Below are 24,422 nucleotides of genomic sequence, written 5' to 3' on the forward strand. Positions count from 1 at the left end.
CATTTAAACTATATTTGGTGCCCTCTTCCCCCTACCCCCGTTTTCCCTTCCCCCCTCCCACCAATGGTTGTCCAGGTTAAACATGTCTTATTCATAATTTTACACATGTTCAGGTGTAGACCCTCATTAATCAAGATCGGCCTTCCTCCTCTCCTATCTTACCATTCAAACTTAGCTAGTATTTCCCCTCCAATATTTGGAGTCTCACTGGTATCCTCTGTGTTTCCTAGTTTGGGCATATTAGAGGAAACATATGTACCTTCTCCTTCTGTGCTTGGCTGATCTCACTGAGCATAATGTTCTCCAGGGCTTTCCATCTTCTTGCAAATGATATAATTTTGTTCTTTTTTATGGCTGAATAGAATTCCATTGTGTGTATTTCCCACAGTTTTGCTATCCATTCTGTTGGTGGGAATGCAAACTAGTTCAACCAATATATATATATGTATTTTTATTTACAGTTCTGGTGATTGAAGCCAGGGCTTTGTACATAGTAGGCAAGCACTCTTAACACTGAACTACATCCATAGTCTTTATTTTTAGAAACTGTCTCACCAGGTTGATCAGGCTGTCCTTGCTTGGGATCTTCCTGCTAAAAGGTCTCTTAAGAATTTTGCTGTGCATATTAAATTTTGGTTTGAGCTAGATCTCTCTCTCTCTCTCTCTCTCTCTCTCTCTCTCTCTCTCTCTCTCTCTTTCTTTTCTTTCTTTCTTTTGCAGTACTCTGAATTGAACCCAGGGGCATTCTGCCTCTGAGCTACACCCCCTGCCTTAATTTTTTTATTTTTTACTTTGAAACAGAGTCTCACTAAGTTGTGGAGGGCCTAAGTAGCAAAGGCTAGCCACAAACCTGCAATCCTCTGTCTTAGCCTCCCCCAGTACTAGGAATACAAGCGTGCACCACAATGCCCAGCTTAGATTTTTTTTTTAATGTTATTAGGAATTCTAATTGCTGCTTTCTCAAAGGCTTTGAAACTCTATAGTGATGTTAGGTTTTGTCACCTGTGGCATCTAATGGCAAAAATGGCTGATTTTGCATGTCTTTCTTGGGAGACCAGGTCTTAGTCCTGTACGGTGGTGGCTCCCCATCTTCACTGTGAACATACCTTGGGTTTCCTACAGTCGTGTGAGGCTCAAGTGTGTGCACATTGAACATGCCCCTGTTACCCTTGCTCTTTGGTACATCCCTGTCTTGTGAATGTATAGGCAGAAGCTGGGGTGCAGAGCAGGGTGCTACTGGGATCTAGCACCGTGAAAGTACAAGCAAGGGTGCAGGGAGGATGGTGGACTTTTTCGTGGGTGATCATTTCATAGGAGGCTGCACCTGGCTTCTTAGTTTTCTGGCTCCCGTGTCATTATCTGTATTTGTCTACAGCGTTGTTAGAATAAGCAGAATCGTTTGTTTATTTTGGCCATCTGGAAAGTGCACAGGACAGTTTAGTTGTGGAGCCATGCTGATTTTCGTTGTCAACAGGACTTCCTCCTGCTCATCTTAAAGGGGTGGCATTACCATCCTTGGTTCCCCTCAGTTTTTCGAAAGGTCCAAATAAATGTCCGAAAGAATTTAAGGTTCCAGCTGGCCAAGTGTTATATTAGACTGAGGCATAAGGGCATAGAAAATAGTACTGAAAAGATAAAGCAAATAGGCCTTTGTGATACAGTGAGAGGACATTACTGCAAATGCCTGGCAAACCCTGCTGGTGTGCACCCTTGGGAGAGCCTATACGCATGTGCGCATGGCACAGTCTTGAGCTTCACAGCAGCCCTGTGAACTGAATACTGGCTATACTCTAGGCTTTTACAGGCAGGAGGTATGGGGTTAGAAGTCTCTCCATTTGTATGAGGACTTGAATGTCAGTTTCTGACTGTTGATGTTTTGCTCTTGGTATTATCTCTCAGAAATAGAAGAGTGAGAGAGAAGCAATGGCCATCCCATGTCATCTGGGTGTATATGTGAAAGACAGCACAAAGGAAAATTAAATGGATTTATTACTTAGTCCACTTTTTTTGTGTGTGGTGCTGGGTATTGAACTCAGAAGCATTCTACCTTTGCGCTATATCCCCAGCCTGGTTTTACTTCTTATTTTGAAACAGGGTCTCACTAGGTTGATGAAAGTCTCACTATTTGGGAGGCTGTCCTTGAACCTGTGATCTTCTTGTCTCAGCCTCCCAAGTACTGGGATTAGAAGCATATGCCACCATGCCTGACTTTCTTAGTCCACTTTAACTATTTGCACATTTAAAAAAACGGATTTATTGAGATATAGTTTACATCCATTACAGTTTAGTTACTTAAAATGTATACCCTTATGAGCTGGGTGTGGTGGAACACGCTTGTAATCCCAGCATTTGAGAGACTGAGACAGGAAGATTGCAGTTCACAGACAGCCATAGCAACTTAGTGAGGCCCTTTGCAATTCAGTGAGACCCTGTTTCAAAATAAAGAATAAAAAAAAAATAGGGCTGGTGGTGTAGCCCAAAGGTAGAATGCCCCTGGGCTGCAAAAAAAGATCTAAAAAAACCCAAAAAGCATATCCTTATAGCATTCAGTGTACTCAAGACTTACTATATCCATCAACATTGCCAATTTTAAAGTATTTTCATTACTTTGAAAAGAAACTTTTCCCACCCCAGCCCTTGTCAACCACAAATCTACTTTTTGTCTCTATAGATTCACCTACTGTGGACATTCATGCAAATTTGTCATAATATATGAGCCTTTGTGACTGGCTTTCACTGAATATTTTTCAACATTCGTCTATATTGCATGTATCTGTACTTTATTCTTTTTATTCCTGAATGTGATTCCATTGAGTGGATAATGCCACATATTTATCTGTCAGGTGATGGACATTTGAGTTGTCCTGCCTTTTGGCTATTAGGAGTACTGAGCTGTGAACATTTGTAATCAGTATTTTGTGCAGTATTCATGAATGAGGTAGATGTTTTTATTTCTTTTGGGTGTGTGTGCCCTAAGAGCGAAGTGGCTAGGTCATATGGTAACATGCTTAACATTTTGGACTGTTTTTCAGAGCAGCTGCTGACATTCCTACTACTAGCATCAGGCTTCAGTATCACCATATACTTGCCAACACTTGTTATTTATCTTTAATTAGGTACATAAGTAAAATGCTATCTCATGTTTTAATTTGTATTTCTCTGATGGCTAATGAGTAACCAGTTATAATTGGGTTTGCTATTGAATTGTAAGAGAGTTCTTTAAGCCATACATAGTGGCATATGCCTGTACTCCCAGTATTTGGGAGGCTGAGACAGGAGGGTCTTTCGTCCATCTCTAGTTGAATCTTGTGCAGAGTGAAAGGTAGGGATTTAATTCCACTTTTCTACAAAATGGATAACCAGTTTTTCCAATATCAGTTGTTAAAAAGGCTCTTTTTTCCAGTGTATGTTGTGGGCAACTTTGTAAAAAAAAAAATCAAGTGTTTATAAGTGTGTCTACTTGTTTCTGCATCTTTTATTCTGTTTCACTGGTCTATTTGTCTGTTTTTTTTTTTTTTTTTTGCCAATACCATGCTGTTTTCATGACTGTCACTCTGTAGTATAATTTGAAGTCAGGTATTGTGTCCATGGATCTTACTGCTGAGAATTGCTTTGGCTAGTCTGTATTTTTGTTTTGTTTTGTTTTTTCCTGAATTCTGGAACTAGCTTGTCAAATTTCTGCAAAGTCAACTCTCATCTTGATAGGAACTACTTTGACTTTTTAGACAGTTTGGGAAGAAGTGCCATCTGCCATTGAAGCTTATTTAAATATAAATATAAAATGCTAATCTCCCTCTTGGAAATTTTGAAACATGTTTTAACCCAGTTATGTTTTTCTTCACTTCCCTCAGCTTAAAGTCCATGGCCCAAAATGACCCTGTCAGTAGAGACTATCTTCTGTAGAGAGGGAGACTGGACGGGAGGCTGGGATGAGCATGCCACTGCATCAGATTTCTGCCATTCCACCCCGGGATGCCACCTCTGCTAAAGTCTTCAAAAGTAAGACCAAAGAAAAGGAGAAGGAAGAACAGGTAATGAGAAAATACCCCCCCTTTTTTTGGTTTTGTTGTTCTTACTAAGATTGTATTAAATATGATCTAGAATTTTACTTTAGCTCTGAAGATTACAGTTTACCCTGGGGATATCCTCTGAGGCACGCAAATAGTTCTCCTCAGCAGCAATTGTCTTTTGTAAGGGTTCTAGGTTTTCAGATCTTGGTTAAGTTTACCTGGTTATGTCTAGTAAATAACCAGGATAATATTCTTTGAATTTGCAGAATATGATTCAAAGCATATATTTGTTGGAACAAAATTTTAGGAATGCTTTGATTGTTTCAGAGGGCACCATGTTAAATACCACACAGCCCATCTGCCCTCATACTGGTTGTGATCTGAATTGACCATCAAATATCATATGAGTTTAATAAGGTTGATGTTGGAGGAAGTTCAGGACTCTTGGTTCACGGCCAGGAATCAAGCATGTCTTTCTAGAGAAGACCGCATGTGTGTGGTAAGCTGTAACAGTGACCTGGAGTTGGTTAGGAGAAAGGGAGAAGGTAGAGCATCCTGGATTGAGGAGATGCTTCATGCTGGATGCCCAAAGATTAGAGCAAGGTACATTTAAGGAGAGTAAAACAGAGTAACTTGAGCATAAAGGTCAGATTGGGAAGTAGCAAGATAGGAGGTGGAAGAATTAGCAGGAAGTTACTTTAAGAAATTTTATTTTTTCTGTGTACAAGAAATGAATGATCATATTTTTGTTTGTAAAACTCACTGAGGCTGGAGTTTGAAGAATGGATTTGATAATTTGTAGGAAAACTAGTTAGAGGATTATTTAATAGCTTACAGAGTCCATGTTTGGCAAACATTTCCTGCAAAGAGCTAGATTGTAAATCTAGTCATACATTGCTTACTGATGGGGATACATTCTACATTCCAAGAAATGGGCTTGTAATGTGATTTCATCATTGTTCAAACATCATAGAATAGATTTAAATATACTAAGACAGGCAAAATGTCAGTAGTGATAGGATCTTACACAGTTGTGTGGTATAGGACTGTATTTTAGACTTTGTGAGCCAGACAGTCACAGCTACTCAGCTCTGTCACTATAGTGTGGAAACACGTGGAGAAATGTGTAAATATGTAGGCATGACTCTGTTCAAATAAAATGTTGTTTAAAAATCAGGCAGAAGCTGGATATGGTGGTAAACACTTGTAATCCCAGTACTTGGGAGGCTAAGACAGGAGGACCATAGGTTTGCAGCCAGCCTTAGCAAGTAGTGAGACTCTCATCAACCTAGTGAGACCCTGTTTCCAAATAAGAAATCAAATCAGGCTGGAGGAGTCACTTGGAGGTAGAATGTCCCGGGTTCAATCCTCAGCACCGCCAAAACAAACAAAAGAAATAAAAACAGGTAAAGGCTGGTTTTGGCACACAGGCTGATCCCTGCAGATCCTTGGCCCAGGAAAAAGGTATCATTGACCTTATCTGGGATAGCAGTAATGGGGAGAAAGGGAGATTTAGTTTCCTGACCCATTGGGTGTGGTGGATGCTTGTAGGGAGGGACATGAAGTAATCGGAGGTGCCGCCCAGCTTTTTCTCTCTTACCTTCACAGCGTGTTGTATAAACATTTGCCAGTTAGTTCTTAGAGAATTTCTATTTTATGGTTAAACTTAATCTTTGCCCATGACTAAGAAATAATGTCTCATTTGAATGTGAATTATTATATATGATGTTACATGATTCTTTCTCTTATTCCATAAAGCAGCTTTAAAAACATCTGTCATATTATCTTGAAGTACATGGACTGCAGAAAATAATAATTCTGGTATAAATTGAACAAAGTTTCCATATTCTTCATTTATGTTTTGACCAGTGCTGGTTGAAATGCTGGCTGAGGATAGTGGCAGGGTAGATAATTAGAGGATGTCATGTTATTTTCAGGATTTTATTTACTGAAATAAATGGAAGAATACCTTGAAATATTTTTCCCATATTCTGTCAATGGAAGATTTATTTAAATTAATACTTGGAGTAGATTTCTAAAATAACTAAACATAACCTTGGTCTTGGGTGCTTAATATATACCACCCCAAAACTGTCTGTTCATCATTCATTGCAGTGTTGAATTTGGACAACAGATGGCCGAGATTACTTGGTACATATGTTGGACAGCTCTGGCTGCTGTAACAAAATACCACAAACCAAGTGGTTTAAACAGCAAACATTGATGTCTTACAGTTATAGAAACTGGAAGTGTGAGATCGGGGTCCCGCTTCCTGACCTGAGCAGTAGCCTAGCTGCCATGTCCTCGCCTACTGAGGAGAGAAGGAGGAAGCAAACTCCCTTGTGTCTTTTCGTCTAAGAGCACTAACCCTATCGTGAGGGCTCCATTCCCAGGACCCAGTTTTTCTCAGATGTGTCACCACCAAATACTGTCGCTTTGGGGACCAGGATCCCAGCATAGGAATTTGGGGCAGATAGACATTTAAACTGTAGCAGCATGTATATGAGAAAGTTATACAAACTCTGTGGAACAGAGAAAGGAAAATGTCCAATTTTAGGCCAAAAAGGGAGATTCTTCTAGATATATACCCGATGACAGATTTCATTGTAAGTAGATTTTCAATAAATGCTTATTGAATTGATCTATGTGGTAGGGTCTTCAAGGTTTAAATAAATGGCATTGACTGGTTTTATTTATGCAATTAGGGATTTGATTGGTATTGATGGAAAAGAAGCGAGTGCCTGGGACAAACCTGACAACACTGGTAGTCACAGGCCACTGTGTGGCAGAGGTGGAACTGCACTGAAAGCAGAAGCTGGCAGGGCCCTGAGAGCATGGGCAGCTGCCGGCATGGTGCTGGGAGCAGTGGTTATAGGTTTCTAAGGCCTGAAATGTGACATCATGATTGGTTAGAAGGTAAATTTGTGACCAGTGGAGCCCATTCCCCCCCCCCCCCCCAGTTTTCCTGGTACAAATTTAACCTCAAATCTTTCAGTATGATTTCTGAACCTCCTATGCTCGGAAGGTTCTTGAGGAAGAGATGAGAAAGCAGCTCTTCAGAGGAACCCCTCCTTTCTTTCTGTCCCCTTGTCTCCTGTTTTCAGAACTGCAAAGAAAAAACTTATCCCACTTTTGTCTCTTGCTATCCCAAAATTGAATTTGTGCTCAATTCTTTTTGTAGCACCTACTGCATGAGCCTGTGTCTACAATTTGTGTCTTCTTTGGAGAGTTGACTTTCATATACTAGTCATTACAGTTGATGAATAAGTAGAAGGTTTTGTAATTTTTAAAAGGATTTCTGTTGCCACTTCACTTTAGTAAATGTTTCTTAAAGAGGAGTATTTTTTTAGGGTTTTATGGACATTGATCCATTGCTTTTCAGACTCTGGTCTGCATATGGAAACTTGATGTCGTGGTTATATCACAAATACAAAGAAATACATTGTTTGATTCCAGTTAGACCTATACTAAAAATCATCCTGTGAATTGCTGCCGGCGGGGTGGGAGGGTGGGAAGGTTAGTGGAGCTGGTGCAGTGCCATGGAGCAGTGTGGGATCTGGGGCTCTGCAGCGGTGGCACCATGAGCGGGGGCATCCCCTACATCAGCAGCAAGATCAGCCTCATCTCCAAGGTGGAGATCTACTACGAGGATAGCCTCTACACCATCGACACCGAGAACTCCACTGTGGCCCTTGCCAAAGTTTGATCCTTTGGTACAAAAGACAGACCAACAGATCATCCAATACCACCTTGAGATGATGTTTTTGAACACATTATATTCCGTGGGAGTGATGTTAAAGACCTCACTGTTTGTGAGCCACCAAACCCACAATGTTCTTTGCCTCAGGACCCAGCTATTTTTCAGTAATCCTTAGGTTAATTTACTTCTTAATTCTAATCCTGGGTTCCTATGGATCTTTTTTGGCAGGATGCCAACATACTGTCAGTCCAACTTCATTAGTTGGGCAGCAGTTTGGTGCTGTTGGTGTTTCTGGAAGCTCCTTGACATCGTTTGGAACTGAAACATCAAACAGCAGCACATTATCTCAAAGTCGACTTTTGCAATTGGTTCTGCCTTTACACAGCATACAAGGGCTATAAAAACACAGTTATCTCAGGGTCGTTCAAGCCCTCAGATCTTTGAGAAAAAGTCCAACCATGGCATGGGACAAGCAGTACAGACCACCTCGGCCCACTTACCTGCTCCAGCACCTGTTGGGAGAAGGAGCCCTGCCTCAACGAGGCCTTTGCCATCTACCAGCCAAAAAGCAATAGAGAATCAAGAACACAGGTGAGCAGAAGCCCACAAAATTTCAAGACCAGAAATTGAGCAACTCAGAAATGATAGCAAGAGACAAGTAGTTCCAGGTGGTTCTTCTGCTCCAAGCAGAGGGTGCAGGGGTCGCCGAGGTGTCAGGGGAAGATTTGGTATTCCTTTAGATGGTCCTATGAAATTTGAAAAGACTTTGACTTTGAAAATGCAAATGCACAATTTAACAAGGAAATTGACAGATTTTCATAATAAACTTAAGATAAACTTGAGAAACAAGAGAAGCCTATAAATGGTGAAGGTAAAGGAGACTCAGGAGTTGATAGCCCAAAACAGTGAAGAAAATGCTGATGAAGAAGATCCACTTGGCCGGGCGTGGTGGCGCACGCTTGTAATCCCCGCACTTGGGAGGCAGAGACAGGAGGATCGCGCAGGTTCGAAGCCAGCCGCGTGTGCTGGCTTAGGAGACCCTGTTTCCAAATAAAAATGTAAAAATAGGTCTGGGAGTGTAGCCCGGAGGTAGAAGGGCTTCCAGGAACCCCAGTACCACCACCAAAAAAAAAAAAAAAAAAATGAAGATCCACTTGGACCTAATATAAGATGAAATCTTTCTTTGATAACATTTCTTGTGATGATAATGGGGAACAAAGACTGACCTGGGCTGAAGAACTTTTAAATGCTGATACATTTGGAATCCCATTTTGCCCAAACTGTGGCCGTGGAGGGTACCAAAGCAAAGGAGGTCTTGGTTTCCATGGTGGCAGAGGGCGTGGTGATGGCAGAGGTAATACCTTTACTATCCCTCGAGGAATTTTTTTTTTTTTTTTTTAGTGGTACTGGGGTTCTTGGAAGCCCTCCGGGTTACACTCCCAGACCTATTTTTACATTTTTATTTGGAAACAGGGTCCCCTGCGCCACCATGCTTGGCTTCCTCGAGGATTTTGTGGTGGAGTCAGAGGAAGTCATGGGGGCAGGGAGTTTGAAAAATTTGAATATAGGAAAGACAACAAAGCTGTTGCATAGTCTACAAGTCTTTGAAAATAGGTGAATTTCTAGCTCTTCATGGTCCTGAAAATTTTTTTCAGTCTTTGTGAAGAATAAAGAATGTGCTGTATATTTGTCACCAGCGCTGGGTTTCATTTGTTTGTTTATTTTCTGCTTAATTTCAGAGATACAGTGCAGTTACTAAGTATATTTGGAATAGTAGAAGGTTAAGTAATTTCTTATGTATAGTTAAGCTAAAGCAGTACTTCAGTGGGACTTATAAGTATTTTTTTCATTACTGAAAGATTTTTTTTTTCTTTTGGTGGTACTGGGGTTCCTGGAAGCCCTTCTACTTCCGGGCTACACTCCCAGACCTATTTTTTACTTTTTTATATTTGGAAACAGGGTCTCTTAAGCCAGCAAGGCTGCCTTCGAACCTGCGCGATCCTCCTGTCTCCGCCTCCCAAGTGTGGGGATTACAGGCGTGTGCCACCACGCCCAGCTACTGAAAGAATTTTTTATCACCAAATATATTTGGCAATTATTGCAAGTTTCTTGCAGATAGGGCCATGATACTGTGTTTTGAGCCACAGAGTGTGAGTGAGTGTGTGTGTGTGTGTGTGTGTGTGTGTGTGTGTGTGTCTGTCTGTCTGTCTATAGCTTTCTTTTTTTCTTTTTGGAAATCCTGTAATATGAGGTAGTTTATTTAATCAATTACTTAGGGTGCTGGATGGTAGAGAATTTTGTCAGTCAATCATGTACACACAGTAAAAACTATTTCTTAGGCAAAGGTAACTTTTTATATTGTAAAATTCCATATATTCAGTTGCCAGAGAAATATTAAGAACTTTGTGTAGATGTATAAAAAGCAACTGATTTTTTAAATAATAAATTTTTTTTTCCAGTACCAGTGATGGAACCTGGAAGCATTCTACCTCCGAGCTACACCCACAGCCCTATTTTTTATACTTTATTTTGAAACAGGGTCTTACTGAGTTGCAAAGGGCCTAAGTAGCTGAGGCTGTCCACGAACCATGATCCTCCTGTCTCAGCCTCCCAAATGCTGGGATTACAAGCGTGCGCCACCACACCCAGCTAAGAATAAACATTTTAAAGTCAGCAAAAAATTGTGTACAGTTTAGCATAGAATTATTAGTAAATAAATTTTTAAAGTCCAAAAGTTTTACATTTCACCATTAAGTCAGTGTTTGGAAGTACACTTTTCATTTGACATTCTTTGTAATTTACTTTTCTTTTAGAATAATGTCCATTTCATCTTCTTGTGAACACATAAGAGTTTTAGGATCTACTGTTAGGAACAGCATCATTTCCAGTTAGATTAAGAAGAGGAAACACAGACGCAGATGCATAGAGAGTAGCTAACCTTTCCTTGGTCTCTAGGAAGAGCTTATTTCCAGCCCAGGAAGACTTCTCTGCTGAGTTCAGGAGCTGACGAGTCCAAAAGTTGCTATTGCCACTTCCTATAAAACACATCTGTCTTCACCATGGCTGAAAAATCTGCCACTTCTGTAGCCAGCACTGCTGACTGAGGGGGAAGGTGCTGGTTCTGGAGCCAGGCCACTGTTGCCATGGATGTGCTGAGGAGATGCCCTGCTCTCTGCCTTTCGCCCCCATGTCTCCTTTTCAAACCAAAGACTTGAGCATGACCACCTTGGATTGGTGAAGTCTAATCAGGCCTGATTCTCCATAAAATACATTTTTTTAAACTTTTTTCTCTCCACCCCTTTAAACTGAGATTCTGAAAGAACTAGTATACACTGTGGTATTCTGGAAAAGGGATAAACGAAAAGGTAATTCCATGGTTAGCTCATATTTAAACAGTAAGCTGCATGGACAGTGAAAGTGGTATTTTTCTTTCATTTGTTTATAAACTGTGCTATTTCTGGCCACTATTGGCCTCATCTTCTTGCTTCTGAGGTCAACAGGAGGATTTTTTACCATTAGGCATCAGGGTGATAGTTAAATAAACACTTTTATATTTGCTCTGTAGATAAATAAATGTTGACAGTTAATACTATACTCACCTGTGTCTGACATCTCCTCAGAAGTCAGCCTCACAATTGTCTAAGAAATAACAGTATTTTGAAGCACATTTACCATGCTTTTACCTCTTAATCATTGTTTTTTCCTCTACCAGATGAATTATTCTCTTATAATTAATAAATGTGTAATATTAGGAACCTGGAAAAACCTAGAATTTTAATATGTCAGAATTTTCCATCATCTAACATGGCTTCTAGTATAGTGCTTGAACCTACTCTGTACCATAAGGGCCAGCTCGTTTTGAAGGCCCTGTTAGAGTATTTACCATGGTCCTGACCTTCTACTTCCAAAGAGTGTTCTTCTGTGTTTTTTGGTTGCTAGAGATTTAAGGTCTGATAAAAACAAACTGTCTCAGCCAGGTGTGGTGGCGCACGCTTGTAATCCCAGCATTTGGGAGGCTGAGACCGGGAGGATCATGGTTCGCAGAAAGCCTCAGCTACTTAGTGAGGTCCTCTGCAACTCAGTGAGACCCGGTTTCAAAATTAAGAATAAAAAATAGGGCAAGGGGTGTAGCTTGGATGCCCCTGGGTTCCATCCCTAGACCCCCCCACACACACACACGCACACACACAAAAAAAACCAACCTGTCTCAAGCTTTCTCCTATTGCTCAGATCTACTTTTTGCTTCCAGGAACTATAGTTTTATTCTTTAGGATAAAAATTCCTTGTTTTGAGATAGAAAAATAAAATCCTGAAATTTATTTATTTATTTATTTTTATTTTTTATTTTTGTTGGTACTGGGGTTCCTGGAAACCCTTCTACCTCTGGGCTACACTCCCAGACCTATTTTTTATACTTTTATTTGGAAACAAGGTCTCTTAAGCCAGCACGGCTGGCTTCAAACCTGCGCGATCCTCCTGTCTCTGCCTCCCAAGTGTGGGGATTACAAGCGTGCACCACTATGCCCAGCAAATTCCTAAAATTTATATGGAAAAAAACCCCAAAATAGCCAAAGCAATTCTCAGCAAGAAGAACTATGTAGTAGGCATCACAATACCTGACTTCAAATTAATAAAAACAGAATGGTATTGGTACAAAAACTAATGTATAGGCCAATGGAACATTTACAGCCAGTTAATTTTTGACAAAGGTACCTAAATCATATGCTAGAAAAAAAGACAACCTTTTCAACAGATGGTGTGGGCAAAACTGGTTATCCATTTGTAGAAAAATGGGATTAAACTCCAACCTCTCACCCTGCACAAGCGTTAACTCAAGATGGATGAAAGACTTGGAAATTAGACCAGAGATTGAAATGACTAGACGAGGGTGTAGGAACAAAAATCCAACATGCAGGCACTGGTAGGAACTTCCTCCAAGCTCAGGAAACTAAAACAAGAATTAATAAGTGGGATGGCATTAAACTAAGAAGTTTCTGTTCAGTAAACTCTTCCATCAAGAGTGTAAAGAAAGAGCCTTCAGAATGGGAGATCTTTATCAGCTACTCTGCTGGTAGAGAACTAATATCTAGAATATATGACTAACTTTATATTAAAACAACTCCTAATAACCCAATCAAAAATGGAAAATGGAACCAAGTAGACATTTCACAAAAGAAGAAATACAAATGTTCAATAAATATGTAAAAATGTTCAATATAATTAGCAATCAGGGAGGTGCAATGCTAAACTACCCTGAGACCCATAGTGGTGGCACACAATTGTAATCCCAGTACTTAGAAGGCTGAGACAGTAGGATTGCAGAGTCACGGCCAGCCCCAGATAACTTAGTGAAGTCCTCTGCAACTTAGTGAGATCCTGTTTTTGAAAATAAAGAATAAAATATAGACTAGGGATATAGCTTGGAAGTAGAATTATCAATCCTCAGTACAACACACATATAAAAAATAACTGCATTGAGATTCCATCTAACTCCAATAAGAATGGTAATCATCAAGAATTCAAACAGCAAATGCTGGTAAGTATGTAGGGAAGTAACTCTTATATGCTGTTGCTGGGATTGCAAATTAGGGCAGACACCATGGTCCTCAGAGTCTTGGAATGGAATCATCATATGATCCAGCTATACCACTTCTGGGTATCTCTCCAAAGGAATTGAAATCAGAATATTACAGTGATACATTCATACACATGTTTATAGAAGCACAATTCACAATAGAAAAATTATGGAACCAACCTATGTGTCCACAACAGATGAATGGATTATGAAATTATGGGATATGCACACAATGGAATTCCACTCGGCCATGAGGAAGAACAAAATTAGGTCATTTGCAGGAAAATGGATAGATTTAGAGAATATTATGCTCAGATTAGCCAGTCGCAGAAATTCAAGGTTCATGTTTTCTCTTATATGCAGAAGCTAAAGAGTAATCATTGGGATATAAGAGGGACTGTAGATAATGGGGAAACCCCCACTGAGGTGATGGAGGTGTGTGGGGAGGGAGAATTGGTAAAGGAAACATTTCCATTGAGCTTATGTACATGCACAAAGTTACCAATGCCAGTCTCAATATCATGTACAGGTAAGGGGAGGGGGAGTGAGCTGGTGGCTGGGGGAAGCCCACCAAGTGCTTAGTGCATTTATGTCCTTATCAACCTGAGCTTCATTATGACACGAGATTATAATGCACCAGTAAAAGTATATTTAAAAAAATTTTTAAATTCCTTGTTTAATGTATCAGTTTGTTGACACTCAGCATTCTGGTTACCACTTTTAGACCATTCCTGGCTTCTTTTTGCATCTTGAATATGCATTTTTAAAACATTTCTGTTCCAGATTACTGTCAGGTTAGGCATCACCAACTCTGAGGCCATTTGCACAGCTTCTCAAGCCGCCTGTCTACCTCACCTGCAAGAGCCTCAAGAGGCTTTTTGTGTTCATCCTTTTTATATGTCTATAGCAGCACACTTGGGACTTGGTAATTTATAAGAAGAGAGCCTTATTTCATTTACAGTTCTGGAGGCCAGAAGTCTTCTGTTGGGGACCTTATGCTGCTCCATTCACTGCAGAAAAGCTGAATGTGGGTGAGCCAAGTGAGGAGGTCCCGGAGGAGCCAGACTCTCTGTAGCAACTCACTCTGATGACCGCTAACCTCCCTCATGGGAGCCATATTCATCCTAGCAGCACAGAACACTCCTAAAGGCTCCACTTATCCGTCAACACCAGTGTATTTGGGTCCACACCACAACATGAGTTCTGGTGTGGTCACACCACGTTCAAGCCGTAGTAGCATTTCTCACCCCTGGAAACCAGACTTACTGTGGTAATTGGTAGCTGTTCTGTATCTGTAGCTTTCCTTTGGGCCCTGGAGTGGCTCTTTCAGATCTGTTTCTGAGGTTGTTTTTTCTACCTGGTAAAAGACAGTGATCACAGTCTTAAAAAACAGACAGTGGTAAAGTCCTGGGATGTCTCCCAATTTATAGGAAATATGTAGCACACGTGCCATTTAAGAGTCTAAGATGACCTCTTAACTAAATGATTGCTTTCTGCTGTAAAGGCTTGTTTTCCTTGAGAGTGAAGAGGCAAATTCTGATGCTTTTCTAGACATAAAGAGAGTGGTACTGCTGAGCATTAAGTTTCAATTGATGGCTTTGAACTTCTAAGTTTCCTTTTGTACATATAAGTTTTGAAACATAAATGTAGATAAGACTACTACAACTTGGAGATATTGCCACTTATAGCCCGTGTATAAGAATCAGTTAAAATGCATTAAAAACTTAAATGTAAGGCCTAAAACCATAAAATTAATAGGAAAAAGTGAGGAAAAAACTCCATGACAGGTGATTTCTTAAAAAATGACCCCAAAAACACAGGCAGGGAAAGCAAATACAGACACATGAAATTGTAACAAACTAAAAGGTTTCTTCTGCAAAGGAATGGAAACAAAATGGTGAGGACAGAGGAAGGAATGGATTACAAAACTGTGGGACATGTACACAATGGAATTTTACTCATCCATAAAAAAACCCCACAATTGCAGCATTTAGGGGAATGGATGGAACTGGAGGACATTATGCTAAGCAAGATTAGTCAGTCACAAAAAGTTAGAAATCAAATGTTTTCCCTAATATGTGAAACCTAAGGTGAAAGGGGTCATAGGAGGAACTTTAGGTGAAAAAAGATATCCTACAGAAAAGCAAATAAGGCAACCTGACTGTGAGGATGGGAGGGGGGAGAGGGAAACCCTTTAAAGCACCCGATGCACGTATTCATATCGTAGTCAACCACTAAGCCAAGCATGGGGGGGAGGGAGTGGGGTGGGGACTGGGTGGGGGCTGGCAGGGTGATGTGTGCATTTATGTCTACACAAGTTTTTTGCCCCAATTATGATGTATAAATAAAATGCACCATAAAAAAGTAAAATAAAAAACAAAAACCCACAAAATGGTGAAGAGATAACCCAAAGATTAGGAGAAAATATTTGTAAAACATACATCAGATAAGGTGCTGATACCCAGAATATACAAGGAATTCAAACATTCAGTAACAAGGAAACAAGCCTAATAAAAAATGGTCAAAGAACTTGGATAGACGTTTTTCAAAAGAAGACCTAGAAATGGCCAAAAGATAGATGAAAAATGCTCGACATCTCTAATCATCAGAGAACACAGATTAAACCACAAGAGATACCATCTCACACCTATTAGATTGGCTGTTATAAAAAAGATGGAAGATAAATCTTGGTGAAGATACGGAGAAAAAGAAACTTTTACGATGTTGGTTATATTATAAATAAATACAGCATTTTGGAAAGCAGTATGGAGGCTTCTTAAAAAACTAAAAATAGAATGAGTGTGTGAACCAGCAATCCCATTTCTGGGTGTACACTGAAAGGAAGTTACAACATTATGCCAAAGAGACGTTTGCACCTCCCTGTTCATTCTGGCATTATTCACAGTGGCCAAGATGAGGAAACAACCTAAGCTTGAATCAGCAGATAGGCAGATTTTAAAATTCTGATGTATAACACAATGGAATACTATTCAGCATAAAAAAAAACACCCAGGAAATTTTGTCATTTGTGACACAGATAAATCTAGAGTGCATTATGTAAAGTAAAATAAGCCAGACACAGATAAACAAATACCACATGATTTGACCTAAATTGGAAATCTAAAAATAGCTAACTCAGTGAAGTAGAGTAGGATGGTGGTTACCAGAGGCCGGGATGTGGGGGTGGTTGGAAAAGGGCAGATGTGATTCAGTTAGATAGCAGAAGTAAGTTCTGGTTTGTTTGATTTTATAGTATCATATTATTGTATGTTTTAAAATAGCTATGGAAGGATCTTAAATTGTGCTAGTCAGCTTTCTGTCTCTGTAGCTAGTTAACTGAGATAAACAGCTTAAAAGGAAGAAGAGTTTATTTTTGGCTCATAGTTTAAGAAATTTTAATCAGCAGTTGGCTAAGCCCTTCTTATAGAAGAGGTTCTCATTTGATGTTACACTTATTCTCTTATGCTTGCGTTAGAGAGTAGGAGGCTCCAGGAATGGGATAGAATTGTGCATGTGCACTTACAGTCAGTTGATCTTCAACACAGGGGTCAAATACATATGCTGGAGAAAAGACAGCCTTTTCAACACTGAAAGGAAGCCATTATGCCAAACATGTTTGCACCTCCATGTTCACTGCAGCATTATTCACAGTGACCAAGTGGCCAAGGTTCTGGGAGAACTGCCTATGCAATTTGTAGAAAAATGGAACTAAATCCTTACCTCTCACCCTGCATAGGAATCAACTCAAGATGAATCAAAGACGTGTGAGTTAGGCCAGAGATTATGAAGCTAGTAGAGGACAGCATAAGTTCAACACTCCAACATATAGGCACAGGTAGAAGCTTCCTCCACAGGACCCCTCAAAGCTCAGGAAATTAAAATAAGAATAAGTGGGATGGCATCAAACTAAAAAGTTTCTACTCATCAAGGAAATCATCAAGAATCTAAAGAGAAAGTCTACAGAATGGGAGAAGAGTAATTCCTCTGACAGAGGATTATTATCTAGAATATACAAAGTACTTAAAAGGCTTTACACTAGAAAAGCATAACTCAAATCAAGAAATGGGCAACTGAATTGAATAGACACTTCACAAAAGAAGAGATACAGATGGCCAGTAGATACATGAAAAAATGCTCAACATTGTTAGCAGTCAGGGAGATGTAAATCAAAAACACACTGAGATCCCATCTAACCCCAATCAGAGTGGCCATACCAGCTCACAACTCACAGTGCAGCAGCAAGGGGAAGGTTTCCAGACACACAGTGGCACACGGCGTCCTTGTGACACACGAGCCAGTGAGAAGCACCGGGAGACCTCCACACAGACAGAAAGGCACAGGGTGTGCCAAAGTCGGATGCAGAGTCCGTTCTGGAAGCAGCAGTTTCCCTTTAAAACAGGAGAATTCCTGAGTACTGTGGAATAGTTTTGAAACTTGAGTGGTGTAACACATAAACTCATAAGTGCAAGAAAAGAAAGTAACAAAATGAAGGGAAAAGAGAGACTCAGGGCAAGGAGACTCAGAAAACATTATGTGCAGAAGCAACATATAAATTAGAAGTGGCTAGGAACCAAATACTCATGACCCCCAATTATCTCACTGGGCACACAAAAGCTTGAAGTATTTCTAGTAGTGTAGAAGAAAAAGAAACACCAAAGAAGCTAGGTGAAAATGAAGGCTGCAGGGAACGGCGGGGGGTGGGGGAATATCACAGGTGACTGGCTCTGTAGAGGCAGAGGCCAGATGGGAGGAGTTTGGGTCTCTGGTCTTTGGCTCAGCTTCTTCCTGGAATTGAGCCTTTAGTTGCAGGGAATTGACTGCTCAAATTGCACTTGTGGAAGTGTGGATACATCGAGGGAAATGAACATTCATCTGCCTCCTAGAATACCAATAAGATGAAAGGTTTATTTATAGCAGAAACATTCCCCTCTGAAGCAGTTTGTTTCCTGGCATTGGTCATCAGAGCTCCCCTCCCCCAGCCTGTTTTTTGTTTTTTGTTTTTAACTTTGCAGGCGTTGGTCTTTTGCTAAATGTAAATACTGACCTGCAGGCACTGTGCTGCTTTTCCTGTAGCCAGAGTCCTTATGTGGAATAGGCTTAGAGAGAAAAGGATTTTTTTTTTTTTGTTCTCCCAGACATCTGTGGTTAATTATTTACTTTTTCCATATTTTTTCTTAACCCGAGTAAGCCTGGGTGATAGGTTAGCATACAAGAAGAGCAAACATCCAGTAACATTTCCTGTCATTGACTGGAGAGTTGAACTTCCCTTCCTTGCCTGCCAGTAGGCATGGCTTACAGTCTTGACATTGCATATTGCAGTGGGGAGACCACAGAGCAGAGGGAAATTGGCTGCTGGAATCGGTTTGTCATGAATTATTCATCCGCTACCTCTGTCCCTTGAAAATCAGCTGGAGGAAGTAGTCCAGTTTGATCCAGGAGTGTTGCCCTGGGGCCAGCCCCAGCAAGCCCCACATATCCTGTGGCTACAAGGATGCCTTTCTGCTCACTGCTAGGGGGAGGCAGCTGCAGGGCAGGCAGAGCCCATCCCCAGCATGGAGCACAGGCGCCATGCTGTGGGGGACTGCAGCACTGAGGAGACACCGATGCACTCCTGCTGGACAATGAAGCTTCAGGTAGGCAGAATGCCCTGCTAGCAGTGCTGGGCTTCTTCCAGATTTGAGGGATGCCCTTAGGCTTTCTGGAACAAATAGATGAAGCAGTCTCTATAGAGATACCCCATCTAAGAATCTTGGCAGTGCACGTATTAAAGGGTGTACATTGTTTTTAACCAAAGTGTTCCTTGAAATTGTGGAAACTATTTTGAAGCCAATAAGCTTAAATGCACATATTATAGCATGCTAATGATATCATCTTACTTTTGTTCTAAAAAATATCTTTTTTATTGATGTAGTGTTACCCATTTGATTTTAAATCATGGACTTTTGAATCATGGCTTTGGAAAATCTTGAGAAAGACAACTTATTTCATAATTTGAATGAGTACAGCTGCAGGCTCTTTTGCTATTTTCTACAGAAAGCATTTTCTCTGAAACTATCTCAATTCTTTCTGCTGAAACATTCATTCTGGAAAGATCTTTTAGTTTCTCATAGGATGGAAAAATGTATAGAAGACAGAACAAAGGGTCTTTGTTCTGTTTGTTGCTATTGTTTACTGTGTGTGTGTGTAAGTAAAAGCCAGACTTGTAATTTCATTTGGCAGAGCCGTTCTGACATAGCCATTTGCTTTGTCTGTCTGCTTTTGTATGGATACTCTCTCTTTTAAAAACTTTGCTGAGACTGTAAGATTCTCTTGAGCTATAAAACACAAAAATAGTAAAGATGAGAAGAAGCAGAGCACCAAGGAATCTGAGCCAAATTGGATACATTATCTTGTTAGTAACTATCATTTACCGCTTTACACCTAGAATAGACTCTGTGAGCTCTCCACCAGCCTGGGAAGACAACAGTCTCCTGCAGCATGCTTCTGAAACTGCATAGAGCGGGTCTCACCTCACTCACTCAGCATTCCAAGGGCCTAGAGCAGCCGCTGGCTCATAGTAGGTTGTCAGTAACTGCTTCTGAATGTCCCTCACTCTGTGCGGAGGACTTCTGTAGCCTCTGGACAGAGCTTGGTATTCATATAGCATTGCAGGAAGTAGTAGTATAGTTTCTATAGCAACTTTTATAGCAAACACATTCTGATTAGTATTTCAGCTTCAAGGTTTTGTGTACTAATTGGATGCATCATTTTTAAATGGCAGAAGTTTATCTGTTCATTTTACTATTTATATAGTTAATATTTTTTTAAAAACTCAGTAGTCCAAAGACCTTTGTCTTCAGCAGAACCTTATTTCATATTCAGAAAATGCATTTGAAAATAATTTTTATGTATTGCTAGTAGGTTATGATTCTAATCATACCACATTTATCTACATTGTGTGTTGGGGGAATACTATGGATTAATCTTGGGGACATTTTACCTCTGAGCTATATACCTCTAGCCCTTTTTATGTTTTTATTTTGAAACAGTCTGAACCTGTGATCCTCCTGTCTCAGCCTTCCAAGTACAAGGATTATAGGCAGATGCCACCATACCTTTCTGTTCATGCCCCCCCCCCCCTTTGGTGGTGGTGATACTAGGGATTGAACCCAGGGGCATTCTACCACTGGGATATACCTCTAGCTCTGTTATAATTTTTAATTTTGAAACAGTGTCTCACTAAGTTGCTGAGGCTATCCAAGAACCTGCAATTCTTCCTGTCTCAGCCTTCCAACAATTACAGGTGTGGACCACTATGCCTGGCTTTTTTGTGTAGATTTTAGAAGGCATTTTATTTGTCTGTGTCAGAGGGTAACCCTAAATGTGTGTATTTGTACTTCCATCAGTCTTAAACTCGAGCATGTATGGTGCTAAGCAAGGCAGCATACTCTGGGTAGTCACACCACATCTGCAATTGCAGAGAATCTGGAGGTATTCTCCAGAAGCCCACCAAATAAAGGAGAAGCCCCAATCCAGAGGTTGCAGGAGTGGCCCCAGCACAAGGAGTTAGCTGTTAGGGTCATGTGTTTGGTCATCTATTTTTTTTAGACACCTGTTACTTCATTATTGTCCAATTAAAGCATAAAGAAGTACGGAAGCAGACAACCATACTACTGTGAATTTGGACTATATTGCTTTCCTTAGGAAAAGCAATTGTTGCATTTTTTGCCTTACTTTAATTATATTACCTTACTCCTTTTGTTAAAATACAGTGTTATAAACTGTAGGGTTTCCCCCCTTTTGTGACACGATTGTGTTTCCCTGAAATTAAATTTCTTGTTAAAGTTGTAATAACTTCATGTGTCCCAAGTTTTAAGTTTGTACTTCATATGGAATGATATTGTGTGTGCCATTTTTGTTGTTCCTTAAAACTACTTTTCTTTTTCTTTTATTTTTGAAATGTAGATTATATCAGTGTCTCTTGAGTCCGCTCTGCTGGCTATATTAGCCTGCTAAGGCTGACGTACCAAAATCCCACACACTAAGGCTCTGACAACAGAAACTGATTTTTTCAAGGTTCTGAGAGATGGATCAGAGGCCAGCACAGTTGTTTCTACTGAGGGCGCTGCCCCTGGTGTGCAGGTGGCACCTTCTCTCTGCATCCTCTTGTGGCATTTTCTCTGTGTGTACATCCTTGTTGTCAGTTTCTCTTTTTGTAAGGACATTGGTCCTATTGGGCTAAGGTCCCTACCATTATGATCTCATGTAATCTCAGTTACTTCCTAAAGCTCATGTCTCTAATTTGATCATATGGCTATAGTTGAGGCTTTTTTAAAAAAATTTTATTGGTGCATTATATTCATACATCATATTGGGGTAAAAAAAAAGTGTGTACGTACATGTGCACATCACCGATTTAACCCCTACCCAATTCCCACCACATTCTCTCCCCATCCCTCCTTCCCATGCTTGGCTTAGTGGTTGACTTTGATATGTTTAAGTACATTGTGTGTTTTAGACAATTTACTTATTCTCCCCTCCCATCCCCTCATTTAGGTTGTCTTGTTTGCTCCTCTATAGGATTTTCTTTTTCATCTAGAATTCCTCCTATGACCCATTTCTCCTTAGCTTTCACATATTAAGGAAAGCATCTGATTTCTTATTTTTTGTGACTGACTAATCTCACTTAGCATAATGTCCTCCAATTCCATCCATTTCCCTTAAAATTATGTAATTGAGGGTTTTTTTGATGACTGAGTAAAATTCTATTGTGTACATATCCCACAGTTTTGTAATCCATTCATCTGTTGATGGACATTTTTGCTGGTTCCATAGTTTGGCTATGGTGAATTGTACAGCTATGAACATAGATACATATGCATTAGCTTGGTGGTTTGGTTTCCTATCTTCTGGGTAGATACCCAGAAGTGGTATTGCTGGATCAAATGGTAGATTTGTTCCCATTCTTCTGAGGATTCTTCATACTGTTTTCCAAAGTGGTTGCACTAATTTGCAATCTCACCAACAATGTTTTAGAGTTCCCATTTCTTGAATTTAGGGGGCACATAATTCTGTATACTGCACCGACCACACCAATATTTTTAAAGTAAGATTTTAATACCTTTCTATTCTTTTCAAGAAAGTAAAATTGTAAACAATTTGAAACTAAAGCTCCAAACCACATAAAATCCCTATGAGTTGGAAAAGTCTACTTTTTAACATGCCCATATTTTGAGAGACTGTAGAATTCCTTCCCATTCTGTCTTCCCCTGCCTGTTCCTCAAATCATTATTTAAAGAGGTTTTCAATCTGGCTTCCTCAGAATCAGCAGTTGTAGGTAGGTGTATCTGTCAGCATTCTTGCAGCCATAATCTAAATATTGGACCACAATACTTAGAGGAAAGAAGATTTATTTTCTGATAGTTCTAAGCTCAGTCCACATGAGGCAGGGGCCACGGATCTCAGGGCACGGTGACGGGAGAGCACATGGGCTCTGCTCCTCACAGCACAGGGGTCAAAAGCAACAAAGCAGGGGGAGGAGGGACTCTGAATTCTTTAGGGTACATTTTATATCTAACTATAACATTTCACCCCAGCATCTAAAGAGCTCATTCCTAGCTCAGAATGCAAAATGTGTTTAGTGTTCTCCAAGAGTACCCACAGTCAAGTTGAACTCTTCAGTGAGTCCCTGTAAAAGACAAGATCAAAATAAAAAGCGAGTTACATGCATCCCATATGCAGTGGCAAGACATAAAAACTTTACATTTCCAAAAGGAAGAATTGAGCCATAGAAAAAAGGAATAGTATCAAAACAGTAATGAAAGCTGGCATGGCAAGCATTTGGTCTTACATCCCCACTTCTGATACCATTTGTTGTATCCACTGGTATTTTTGCAGCTATAATGTCAATGTCTGACCACATAACTTAGAGCTAAGAAGACTTATTTTCTTATGTAAGGTTTCAGGCTCAGCCTGTGTTAGGCTGGAGTCCAGAGATCTCAGAGCATGGTGGAGGGAGAGCACATGGTTGTACTCGCATCATGGGGACCAGGAGCAAGAGAGCAGGGGGAGAAACTTTATATAATCCCCAAGGCAGCCCCAGGGACCACCTCCTCCAGCCACACCCTACCAGCCTGCTGGGTACCTTCCGGGTAAATCCATTACAGTAGATTTCTCCAGTGCTGGGATTGCAACCCTCATGACCCAATTGCATTGGCTCCAAACATTAAGTGAGCTCTTGAGGGGACATTTTAGTGCTTGCCAGGAAGAGGTATAGGGTTGAATTCTGACAGAACTGTGTTTGAACTGATTCCACTGTTTCCTTCCCAGCCCCTGGTAACCACGAGTTGAGAGGCTCAGAAAATTCCTGAATTTATGAGTCAAAAAGTTTCGTTTTACAAGTGAGGACTGCACTTCTGTTAGGGACATGGCTGATTGGTTCCTCAACATCTGTGTAGTCAAATATAATTTGTCTTGGCCAACAAGCAGAAACAGTAAGTGCAAATCCATATTCTTTAGGGCAATGCATTCAAAACTGCAGAGATGCCAGTTTATACCTGCTAAGTAGGCTGTCATCAGAATAACAGAATGAACGTTGTTGAGGATGTGGGCAAACTGGGACCTTGTCCACACATTTCTGGTAAGAATGAAAAGTAGTATAGGTGCTATGGAGAAGTTTGGTGGAGCTCCAGTTGTTAAACAGCACTGCCTACCATACGACCCATCAATCCATTTCTAGATTTACAAACCCAAAGAACTAAAATCCAAATGTTCAAGCAAAAATGTGGGCATGAATGTTCATAGCAACACTATTCAGAATAACCAGAAGGAAAATAACCCAAATGTCCATTGTGGATGAGTGGGTAAGCGAGATGTAGTGAATCCACACAATAGAATATTCAACATGAAGGGCGTGAAGTGCTCAGGTATGCTGCAACATTGGTGAGCTCTAAAAACATTGTGCTGAGTGAAAGAATCCAGCGACAGAAGCCCACATATTTATTGTATAATTCTATTTGTATAAAATATCCAGAAAAGGCAAATTCAGTACATCAGCGGGTGCCTGGTGAGGGGAGAGAGGAATGAGCAGATGCTGAAGAGTTAGTGGGGCATAGACAAGAGGATGATGGTTTTAACACTAGTCTCAGCAACTTAGCAA

General features: G+C 40.3%; 1 protein-coding gene and 1 pseudogene across 5 annotated transcripts in view; both read left to right on the forward strand.

Moving 5' to 3' along the window:
* Positions 1 to 3,929: 3,929 nt before the first annotated feature.
* The window catches only part of MARCHF8 (membrane associated ring-CH-type finger 8), a gene marked incomplete at both ends in the record, with an annotated part of 41,018 nt that continues 20,525 nt past the window's right edge, over positions 3,930 to 24,422 (forward strand). For 2 of the 4 annotated variants that reach the window (XM_080693671.1, XM_080693673.1), the window contains one exon: positions 3,930 to 4,031. In XM_080693671.1, coding sequence (XP_080549797.1) covers positions 3,930 to 4,031 — 102 coding nt within the window. Of the gene's footprint in view, positions 4,032 to 18,888; positions 18,919 to 24,422 lie in introns of those variants that run through there. The other 2 variants (XM_080693672.1, XM_080693674.1) reach the window with 1 other exon arrangement.
* LOC308262105 (protein LSM14 homolog A-like) lies at positions 7,591 to 9,303 on the forward strand (annotated as a pseudogene). The gene is made up of 3 exons: positions 7,591 to 8,671; positions 8,881 to 9,110; positions 9,237 to 9,303. The product of its transcript is annotated as a protein LSM14 homolog A-like (transcript).

Source organism: Muscardinus avellanarius, assembly GCF_963383645.1.
Source record: "Muscardinus avellanarius genome assembly, chromosome: 4".
Lineage (NCBI taxonomy): Eukaryota > Metazoa > Chordata > Mammalia > Rodentia > Gliridae > Muscardinus > Muscardinus avellanarius.